General features: G+C 32.1%; 1 protein-coding gene across 1 annotated transcript; it reads right to left on the bottom strand.

The window, feature by feature from the left end:
- Positions 1-1,206: 1,206 nt before the first annotated feature.
- LOC134261757 (uncharacterized) lies at positions 1,207-10,303 on the bottom strand. The gene is made up of 5 exons (XM_062744159.1): positions 9,865-10,303; positions 7,729-7,866; positions 7,170-7,290; positions 3,085-3,288; positions 1,207-1,413 (listed from the first exon to the last, which is right to left on the bottom strand). Exons 1-5 carry the CDS (start codon positions 10,284-10,286, stop codon positions 1,207-1,209), a joined length of 1,092 nt encoding a protein of 363 aa, XP_062600143.1. The 5' UTR covers positions 10,287-10,303.
- Positions 10,304-12,463: the final 2,160 nt, after the last annotated feature.

Here is a 12,463-nt window from a genome sequence, read left to right on the forward strand (position 1 = left end):
TGGCCCAGCCGTTCTTGAGAAGAAGTCGAAAAAGTGAAAAGTTTACAGACAGACAGACAACTAGACGGACAGCCAGACAAAATGTGATCAGAAAAGCTCACTTGAGCCTTCCGCTCAGGTGAGTTAACTAGAGATGTATGTAAAACACTTATGTCCCCTTACCCCCAATTGGAATTTTTCTAAAATGGCACATTTGTACCCAAAACAGAACTTCGCCTATATATTCATCTGATAAATTTGTATACTAAATTTCATTTCATTATGTGCAACCGTTGCAAAGAAAATAAACGTAAAAGCAAATAATTGGAATTCCCCCCAAATTTGAATTTTTTCCAAGTCCAAAAGGGCAAATTCCATCAAAAATGGTCCCATCAAACCAAAAACAGAACTTGACCTAGATATTTATCTGATATATCTGTATACTATATTTCATTTCAGTAAGTGCAGCCTCTGCAAGGAAAATGAACAGAAACTGCAAATGATTGGAATTTCAAGAGGCACAACTCTGTCAAACATGGAGCAATTGTACCCAAACAGAACTTGACCTACATGTAGATATCTGATATATCTGTGTACCAAATTTCATTTCAGTATGTTGAACAACAGACAGACTGACCGACAAACCGACAGAAAGCAGCAAATCAATATGCCCTCCCTTCTTGGAAGAGGGGCATAATAATTAAAAATTTGATGATTTGTTATAATTTAACACAAAATGCTAAAATAATTGGTTGCAACATAATTTTTCCCAAAGTGCATCAACTGACAATGTCTATGTACCACATGTACAAGGACAGAACTCTACATCTTACAGCAAAAAATGACCAGAAAAGCTAACAGATGGACAGCAAACACTGGAAAACAACCAATTGGAATTCTGAAATGCTGAAAGTATCTGTACAAGTCTGGAAAGATAAGACGGGAGGGGGGACACATACATATCAAATGTGTGTTACTCGATAATCATTTACCTTGAGTACAATAGGTCAAAAGACATTTTGAAGAGCTTGATGACATAAAGAAAATGGTATCAAAGCCAGGACGACTTTAGTATGATAATGTCCAAAACAAAGTTGAGCACCATTTAGAGTAGAAAGTCACAAGTAAAACATCTCTTAAGATCACCAACTGTTATATTTAGCACCAGTTAAACTTAATACAGTTCCATTTGCAAACATTTAGTTTTGTAATGCACACCATCTGATATCAAGACTTTTTGGCTCGCCTTTTTTCCATCACAATGAGAGTCAGAAGTGCTTTTACTATTTCTTTTCTATCCTCCAGCTGCAAATAATTATAAGGTTTACTGTAGTAAAGAACAGGTCTTTCTTCTTCTTTTAATTTCACTGACCCATGTGATCTTTGAAGTTTTTCCATCGTTTCATCTGTCACAGATAACCTTGTGAACGTAACCTGTAAAATAAAGAACATTTCAAAAGAAGTATTTTTTTACAAGAATAATCTGATCCTGGTTTTAAGCAAACTGTAATCAAAGGTCTAGTATAATAAAAAAAAAGATCAATAGACAACATTGCTCCCTAGTATAGAAAGTCATATAGTCCTTGATTTCTTCAGAGGAATATCAAAGATTTTCTTTAAGTGTATTCCTGTGTAATTTGGTGTAAAACTTGTTCTCCTATTGTGGTCCTAAACTATTCTAAGCACTCATGGTTTAAACAGAATGATATATTAAAAGAGCAAAAGTCTTTATACATGTAAGGCCTACAATAAAAATTTGGTTGTTTGCAGTTGCCTACCGATGCCCTGAAAATGCACCCAACCAAAATTTTTTTGGCCACTTTGTAAAATTCTTTTTTCAATTTTTCAGGTTATTAAAACTGTTTCATTTTCAATTCTTGAATTTTATTTGTTTTATCAATCAGTGGTTTATAACAAGAGTGGAGCTCATTCTGTCATTCATGTTAAGTAGGCCTATGAAAAGCTATAACAAAATCCGAAAACCTTTTATTTAAAAAAAAATGTCTACCTACCCATCCAGTCTAAAAATTTAAGGCACACAACTGCAAACAAAGAATTTTTTTAACTTGGCCTAATTAGAGTGTACTTGACACTGGTACACATGTACTGTAATGGTCATTGATCTCTCTGGTTTAGGAAAAGCTTTTCCAACTTCATAGTCTTTGTCGAAAATGTCCTCATCATTTCATATTAAGTCATATTGAACAAGTTAAAAATTTTTCTATAAATATCCAAATGACAGAATAGGGTATGGACTTGGAAAGAAAAAATAATGAGTTGATCTTATTATAATAATCTTGAAAGTTTTTTACAGTAATGCCCTGTTCACATGACGAATTTAATTCGCAGTAAATTAATGCGAAGTAAACTAATGCCAATCAAATTAATGCGAATTAAATTGCGTTTACACGACAGCTAATTCGAAGTAAACTAATGCGAATTAAAATTTTTCTTCTACAGCCAGGCGTCAGTAAGTCTATTACGACGTCATTTGTAAATCACTTCATGTATGCAGAGCCATCCTTTGATACATTATGTAGTGGCTAAAAGAATTCATTGATTTTAAATAGTGATTAACACACTTTCCCTCAATTTTTTAACCAAATACAGCACAAATACCTATATCTAACCACCAACATGTGTCCTGTGACTTAATTCTGGCCTTAAGCATGCCTCAAAATTTAATTCGAATTAGCTTCGCTTAGCGTTCACATGCGAAGTAATTTAATTCACAGTAAACTAATTCGGATTAAACTAATTTGCATTAAATTCTCTGTGTGAACGCTAAGTGAAGCCAAGTCGCACTAACTTTACATTTAATTTGAATTAAACTCTCCGTGTGAACAGGGCATAAAACTTTTGTAATCAGTAAACCTGGACCATTGGTTCCAAAAAAATAACATGTTGATAAGTCAAAATTCCTGTGAACACTACACAATAAACAAATGAATTAACAATGCTGATAGAGACTTAACTGTATTTACATATTATTCATTACATTATAAAACTAAATATAAATGCCTCTAAATAAATAAATAATTTATAACAGTACATTTGTCTTAATTACACAATTATGTCAAGATTCAAAAGAAGTTTTGAGCATACCATTGTTTTTTCCACAGTCATTCCTAATATTGCCCCTTTACATATTGATTTGTCCAGGTAGGTCAAAAGGTCACCAACATGTTGTGCAAGTAACCCATCAGGTAAATGGCAGCTCTGGGACCTTTGAGGAGAATCTTCTGTTCTTCTGAATTTCTGTGGTGATTGTCCTGTCTCTTCATCTGTGAAAGGGCATTTTTTTTTCACCTAAAATGCAAATGTAAATTAATTATTTTCGTTATATTCGAAAGATATTCTCACTATACAACTCTATACAGACAAACAGTCTATAATTGAAAAATTAGCTCACATGCGTAAAAAATAATGATCATCTACATTTTTCTGCTGTTGACCGGCTACATGTAGGAATCATGCATGAAAAATTATCCCACTTTTTCTGCTTTATTCATTTGATTGGAAGATTTATTAAAAGTGACTACCCCAAAAAATGTGACGTCACAATAGGCTCATCGTTTATGTCAATAAAGTGCCATACCACAGCAGATACGCCCGTCAAAAAATTACAAAATTATCTTTAACAGTTAAGAGTGCAAGAAAATCATGTCAACCTTGATTCTAAGATTTCCATGATTTTTCCATTTTTTAAAAAAATATTTCTTTATCCATCCCCTGTGCTGTAGGCATAATTATAACAAATATTACATAACTGATAGATTTCTATACTGTTTGTGTTAGACTTTGTCAAATGCCGGCCATCATAATAAACAATATCAAATTAGTCTTAACAACTTAATCTATGCCAAATTAATTTTGAATAAAGTGCCGGCTACGCCACAGCATGATACGCCCGTCAAAAAATTACAATTAACTTAAAACAGTTTAGAGTGCAAGAAAATCATGTAAACCTTGATTCTAAAATTTCCATGATTTTTTCTATTCCTTAAAATATTTGTTTATCCATCCCCTGTGGTGTAGGCATTAATCATAACAAATAACATCACTGATAGATTTCTATACTGGTTGTATTTAGACCTTGTCAAATGCCCATCATATTAAACAATATCAAATTAGTCTTAAGAACTTTAAAATTTATACCAAATTAATTTTGAAAATAAAAGGCTGGCCATCAGATAACATATGCTATTTAAACTGACCAGCAGTTCTTCTGTCTAATACCCAAAGGATACAGATAAAAAGATGCTAGCTAGCCTTCCTAAATTGAACTCATTAATTAATCTTTGACTGGATGCTTGTCTACTCATTACTATAGATGAATGAATCTGCACTATCTACCATAAAATATTTTTAAATCATATAATTTAAAATACTCAATGATTTTTTTTAACATTTAATAATGTCAGAAAGGTTTTCTATGGAAAATGGACATGCTGATTCCACCCCTATGAAATTAGTTTTTTAAATTAATAATATTTTAAATTAATAATATAATATATTATTAGATTAGTTTATTATGCAATATCAAATTAGTGCTAATTACTTTTCATCAAATTCATTTTAAAACTTAGGCTAGCCAACAAGAGCTATTTTTAATCCACCAGGCTTACCCATCTGCCCAATTCCCAAAGGGATACAGATAACAGCGATGCTCTCCAATTAGCTCCTCACACTAAACTCATTAATTTCTCTCTAATATGACATGCAATTTTCTGTTATCAAAACTCTTGACCAGTGCTTGATAATTACACTCATGGGAGACATGGGATTTCTCTAACATACATTATATTTGTTATAGATTGCTGCCAAGTATATGCTGAAAAAAAAATAAGTATATTCTTGATTTAACACTTTTTTAATAAGGATACAACTAAAGTTTTACATTTTTTAGGATCATGAAATTCAAAATTTAAAAGACTTAGTTTTTTAAAATATTTCACTTAAATTAAAGGTCACAGTGACCTTGAAATAGGTCGCAACACACCTTCTACCCAAGATGTATACATTTGCCAAGTTTGAAAGTTCTAGGTCTAATAGTTTACTAGTTATGAGCCGGACAGGATATTTCCATATTTGGCCATAGCATCTTAATTAAAGGTCAGAGTGACCTACTTTTTGCGCGCGACACACCGTCTACCCAAGAATTATCAGTTGACAAAGTTTGATAATCCTAGGCCTAATAGTATTGAAGTTATGAGCCGGACACGAATGGACAGACAGACGGACGGACGGACGGACGGACATGAAGTCTATAACATAATACGTCCCGTCTTAAGACGGGCGTATAAAAAGAAAGGCTGGCCATCAAATGACATATGCTATAAACTGACCAGCAGTTCTTCTGTCTAATCCCCAAAGGCTACAGATAAGGCAGCGCTTGATCAGATAGCCTTCCTACATTGAACTCATTAATTAATCTTTGACAGGATGCTTGTCTACTCATTACTCCCTAAATATTAACGGATCTGCACTTTTTATTCTAAAACACTTTTAAAACATATAAAATACTCCATGATTTCTTTTTAGATTTAATGCCAGACAGGTTTATATTTAATTCATCTGGACAAGTAGGCATGCTGATTCAACCCCACCCCATAAAATTAGTTTTTAATTAATTAATATTATATAATATCAGATTATTAGTTTATTATGCATTATCAAATAAGTTTTAATTACTTTTCATCAAATTCATTTTAAAACTTAGGCTAGCCAACAAGAGCTATTTTTAATCTAACAGCTAGGCTGGCGGTCCATTTGCCCAATACCCAAGGGATATTGATAACACTAATGCTCTACTAGTTACCTCCTCACACTAAACTCATTAAATTCTCTCTAATTTGACATGCAACTTTCTGCTATCAAAATTCTTCTTGACCATGCTTGATAATTATGCCCATGGGACAAATTGAATTCCTCTCATTAACATTGAAATTTGTTTAAGATTCCTGTAAAGTATATGATGAAAAAAATAAGTTTTTACTTGATTTAATACTTTTTAATAAGGATACAACTCTATTTTTTTTTTATATTTTTAAGGTTATGAAATTTAAAATTTAAAAAACTTAGTTTTTTTAAAAATTTCGCTAAAATTAAAGGTCACAGTGACCTTGAAATAGGTCGCGACACATCTTCTACCTAAGATGTATACTTTTGCCAAGTTTGATAGCTCTAGGTCTAATAGTTTTCTAGTTATGAGCCGGACAGGATTTTTCCATATTTGGCCATAGCATTTTTATTAGAGGTCAGAGCGACCTACTTTTTGTGCGCCACACACTGTCTACCCAAGAAATATCAGTCGACAAAGTTTGATAATCCTAGGCCTAATAGTATTGAAGTTATGAACCGGACACGAATGGACGGACGGACGGACATGAAGCCTATAACATAATACGTCCCGTCTTGAGACTGGCGTATAAAAACACAACTGGTAAAAAAAAAGGCGAGATTTGCAGAGATTGATCAACTTTTTGGAAATAAGAATAGCAAGAATACATCAGATTTGATACTAATGCTATAGAGAATCATCTTGTTTTGCCATTCTTCTTCACAATGAAAAAAACTAAATCCTGTACTTAATTTTATATAATAACACAACAGCTTTATTGACTGTGTTTTCATGCAACATTGATGATGTAAGTCTCCTCCCAATGAAAATACTGTAAATCTGGAAATTTTTGCTGTAGATAAATTTTAAGCATAGTTGTGAGTTTATTGCATTCGCAAAAATAATTATCTTAAAAATAAATTACAAATAAGAAAATGTAAACAAAGCAGTGGTAATTCGCAAAATTTTGAAACGTAAAAATTAATCAACACCATTTTGATCCGAATTCGCAAAATAAAATCGACGTAACAAAAATTTCCAGTTTTACAGTAAGGCTCTCTGCTTTACATCTGGCAATATTTCAACCACTGGAGTCCAACATAATAAATGTTGCCCTTAACCTCATTCTGTATTTGTATAATACTGGGGTATATCAATACTACTGTATATATTTTTTGCTTATGCATCAATTATCAATTAAGTTAACTGCTTAGTACGGGATTTTCAATCTAATATCACTTCTTCATTAGAAAAAAATTCTGGCAGAATTCTTGGATAAGCCAAAAAATGATTAATGCTTCAAGGGGCACAAAAACATTGCATTTCTTGCAACAAAATTTTGGGCTACCTCACAAATCGCCAAAGTATATTTCTTCACATCTCTGGGACTAAAGCACACAATATCTGCTTTTGCTGAAACTTTTCTTTGAAAAATCTCTGTTGATTCTGTATCTACTTCAGGCTCTGCCCTAAAAAAAATAGATAGAGGCAAGTATATAAGAACCAATCCATATAGTTTACCATGTTATAATGTTTTTAATTATAAATAAAGTGAAATTATATTTGATTTTAAAGTAGAATTGGCAAAGTGGATAGTTACACTGTTGTATTAATGACTTATAAGTTCAAATTATTTTGATTTTTTTAATACTCCATTTTTTATTTTGATGTCATGAGTACGATTAAAGTGATCTAAAATCCTGTGACCCAGACTTATTATGCTTGGATGGCTAGGAGGACAGAGGTACACTAGAACAATATCCCCCCCCCCCCCAAAAGAGAGACAGCCAACTGACAGATGAATACACTGACAGACATGAACATAGCATACAATATAAATAGAGCTTTTATTTTGAATTCAAAGCAAATTAATTTGAAAATAAGTCATGATTTTCTTTAACACTTACATGACATCAATTCCAAACATCTCCAGAAATTGCTCAAATAGACACTGATACTTTTCCTCAGAAATAATGGGTTGTTTTCCTTTCAGAATATACCAAAGGCTTACTCCAAATTTGTTAAAATATGTTGAGTACTTTGATCTTCAAATAAAAGAATATTTTATTAGACAAATGTGCACATACAGCAAAGTTACATTAGATAAATCAGTCATGTACTATAATCAGTCAGGGATGAGGCTGAAATCAGTCATTTATATTTAAAACAATGATTACCATGATTGCAATTCATAAAATTGATTTTTTACACTGACTGAAATTCATTTTTAAAATAATAATTAGAGTAGGGGCCCACTTGTGGTAAACCAGAAGCTGGATTTAATCGTTTTCAGTCTTAAAATTATGGTACATAAAGCATATATATATAAAAAAGTAAACAATGTCTGAAGAAATGCTGGAGTGTAGGGGTGGGACGATACACAGATCTTGCGATATGATACATATCTCAATACATTAGCACAATACGATACATATCTCGATATTTTGATAAATTATAAAACTTTACAAAATTTTTTTTTTTTTCATTTTTTGTCTTGACATTAAATTAACATGATAAATTGTAAAACTATTCAATAGAATTAGTATTTTATTTCTTTTTTTTTTTTTTTTGTCTTGACATTAAATCAACAAATTATTCTACATGAAATCATATGTGCTTTGAAATTAATACTAGAAGTTCATCAATTTCATCGACTAAAAACTTTACAAAAACAATAATACATGTACATATTATTATTGCAAAATTTCTATTAACAAGTTGTTTACAAATAGTTGTGAATTTACCAAAGAACACTGACTAAAATTTCATTTAAAACATCACATTTACATAATTATTAATTGCTGAAAGTTTGCAGAGATTACCAAAAAATAAAAGAGTACAAGATAGAAAGAATACTTTCTGTGTATTACACGCTTTACATACTGAACTTTTCTTGTCCAATCTTCCGAGGTTGCATAAAAATTAAAGCGTTTTTACCCCTAATCAATGACTTAATAGTTCTACAAAGTGTTTTCAACATTGACATAATTTCTTCGCTTCGTACAAGCCACCATTTTTCAAGAACAGGTACTTTCATTTTCAATTTTTGGATAGGTCATTCATGTATCGTTTCGTACCAATATTTGAATGCTTGTATCGTAAACTGTATCTTAAAGGAAAATATTGGTATGTATCGGTGTATCGGTATATCGTCCCAACCCTACTGCAGTGTACAATGAGTATTATTTGCTTGAATTAAAATTCACGGGTATGTAACAGAAAATTGATTAGATTTAAAACACAAATGCAAGGTCAACATGGTCAAATGCCGGTCATTTCAGATTCAGTAAGGTATATTTTAGCCTAGGTTATTGTAAAATCACATATTTTCGTGGGGTCAAATTTTCGTGGTTTGAGGAAAAACTCTTGGTTCGTTGGGCATGTTGGGATTTGATTTCGTGGATGGAAAATTGTTGAGTAGTTATGTTTGCAACATTTTAAATTCTGTAGTGGACATGAATTTGTGGGTCTCTTCATACCTCGAAAACTACGATATTGATACCATATAAATTACCGCTTCAATTGACAAAAATACCGCTTTGAAAAAAAATTTTTTGCGAGGTCCACAGAGATTCTGTTCATAAACCTCAGTCTCTAGCCTGTAACAAATGATCTCGAACCCTTTAATATGAAATATAGGGAAAACACTAATTGTTTTCATTTGTATGCTGTTCATTTGGGATTTTTCTACTCTGATTTTCTTTTTTGGCAGCAAATAATTCTCTGTACATAACACACAAATGAAGATACTAAGTTAACAAGCTGCTACTTGCGTTGCCGCCCTCAAGCACAGGGTTTTTCACAAAATATTTATCTTCTTTTCAGTTAGTTACCCTACTATAAAAATATATATTTTTTTTAATATATATATAATATTAATAAGGGTAACTATATTAAATTAAAGAAGGAAAATATTTCCTGACAGACCCTTGTGATTTGACAACTGGCTTTGACGATTCATTGAATCTCCTGTGTTGATAAACACTTGCAAATATTTGAAAATATACAAACATGACAGTCCTGGCTTCATTTGCAATACTTACATGTCAATTTCTTTAAATCTAACGCTGTATCGCAACTTTTCCTGTACTGGCCTGACGAAATTGAAACCTTTGAAATTGATTTCAAGCAGTTTCTCATGATTAAGATTATTAAGACTTCCCAAAATATCTGTTATTTCTTCAAGGTTTTTTATTTCATCGCGCATGAGGTTATATGCCACAGTAGACATGTGCTCGGTGACAATATCAGTTGGCGATTTACGTTCGAAACATATTCCAAGTTTTTCAATTAAACTTCTCCTCCATTCACAAGTGCTTGATGGCACGTCATTTTCAGTCGAACTCGGTGAGCTGCAACTTGGTGGAATAGTTTCTGTGGATGATCTTGAAGACTGTCGTATAATGTTACTTCTGTTTGCTTGACAATAACCATTTGCATGTGAGCTTTCAGAAAATTCCGCCATTTTCCCCAAAATGTAAACACAGATTTTACGCATGCGCATACAAAGGGACATACTAAAACAAGTCCCACGGGGAAAATAAGTCCCACGTGAGTCCCACAGAAAAATAATGAGTCCCACCAGGAAATATGACATTTTATTAATATTCAACAACACATCTTTATAGATTATCATTGTTCATATATATTTTGAATAAAATTTTGTCACAAAAATGTTTTAGAAGCCGGTTACAAAGATTAGTTACAAAAACAAAGAACGATAACTCCTGTATCCTCATATAACTCTATAGTGTTTCCTAATGCCAACAATAATGATGACATTTTAGTAGTTTTTGAAAACAAATATTATTAAAAGATATTATAGTTTTATTATTAAATTAATTATATTTTTAAAAATGCAAGAAGTTCAAAGATGTTTTCTAATGATCGTGTATAAACAAAGAGCAATAACTCTTACATCTGCCTCAAGTATTCCCCATTTTCAAAAGTGAGTTATCTCCCCTCAAAATCGGAACTCTTCTACACTAGCCTAACTTCCGCGGACTACGCAATACAAAATAGTCATCAACTTACACGCTGTAATTAATAATTTTAAAAGAAGGAAACGGTTTGAATTTTTTTTTAGATAATAAATTATTTTATAAAAGGTCTGTTAGCCCCCCCCCCCCCATTTAAAGAAAGCTATACGAATTAACCAGGCACGTAGCATCGTCTTTAAAAGTGGGGGGGGGGGGGGTTAGCCAAAGAAATATTTTTTTCTTACCTGGAAAAGTTGACAAGCAAAGAAAAACCTTGCCCAAAGTTGAAAAAGCTACTTATTTCAGTACCAGTTCCTTGGCATACAATACTACATTTCTCTTATATAACTTACCGTAGTATTAACTGTGTGTGGGGGGGGGGGACCTATCTATCAATAAACATTTTCAATAGAAAAAGTAATATTGGGAAAAAAAAACTGGGGGTGGGGCTAAGCCCCTTGACCCCCCCCCTTCCGGTGCGTACAGGTACAGAGAATGAATATGTAAATGGGTTGAACAGTTGAATATGAACCATAGTTGTGAAAACTAAAAATTATTAGAATTATTAATTATGGATTCAATAAAATTACGGTACATATATTTTTCACAGATGTACATGTATGTCAGTTACACGGGGTTACATGAGTCTCTCTCTCTCTCTCTCTCTCTCTCTCTCTCTCTCTCTCTCTCTCTCTCTCTCTCTCTCTCTCTCTCTCTCTCTCTCTCTCTCTCTCTCTCTCTCTCTCTCTCTCTCTCTCTCTCTCTCTCTCTCTCTCTCTCTCTCTCTCTCTCTCTCTCTCTCTCTCTCTCTCTCTCTCTCTCTCTCTCTCTCTCTCTGATATTGTTTTTTACACACTTTGCAAAAAAGAATAACTTATAAAAATAAATAAATGTACTTACACTGAAAGGATTTTAAAAAAATAAATAACACTTGAGAAAAGAATGTTTTCCGTTAATTAACGAGAAATACGCAAGGAAATTATTGTATTAATTTCGTGTTTCTGCTCTCAATTATCTGATCTAAAACAAAATGTGTATTTTACTCGGGAATATACATGTACATATGCTTAGATCCTACACTAAAACTCTGATTAAATGCAGCTCAGACTTTATACGACATATGTAACACGAATTCAGGTCAATACTATTTAATTAGTCTTTCTTCGTTACATGTGTTGTGAAAAACTTTCAGTTAATTATAGAATTAGTACTCCAATGCATGGACTTGTATTTAGGTATCCTGGAAATATATTTGATGAATATGATGAACTTGTGGAAAATAAACGTGTTTATTATTAAGGTAGGATTCTTCTCATATTTCTAATATTTAAAAATTAATGAAATTTTCACAGAATCAAGAGGATAATATCAGTAAGTGATAGTATCAGTGAAATTAAATTTGACCGTTTTATATTAGAGGCAAGGTCAGGTCAAGGTCATTATCCTTTTCCTTGACATTAAGAATAAAAAATAGATATTGTAGATTGTAGATATTTTTTTTTGGTACATATAATTCATGGTGTAAATCAAATCACTATAAAATTTCAAGTTTATTTAAAAAAAAAAAACAACTCGTTTTTGACAGGTTCCACATCCAGGAGTATCACTGGCTTTAATAATCTAAATTTTTATCTTTACTTACATGATGGATAATAAACACATT

The sequence above is a fragment of the Saccostrea cucullata genome, unplaced genomic scaffold (assembly GCF_032062105.1).
Source record: "Saccostrea cucullata isolate Sc308-1 unplaced genomic scaffold, CSIRO_AGI_Scuc_v1 ctg11906, whole genome shotgun sequence".
Taxonomy (NCBI): domain Eukaryota; kingdom Metazoa; phylum Mollusca; class Bivalvia; order Ostreida; family Ostreidae; genus Saccostrea; species Saccostrea cuccullata.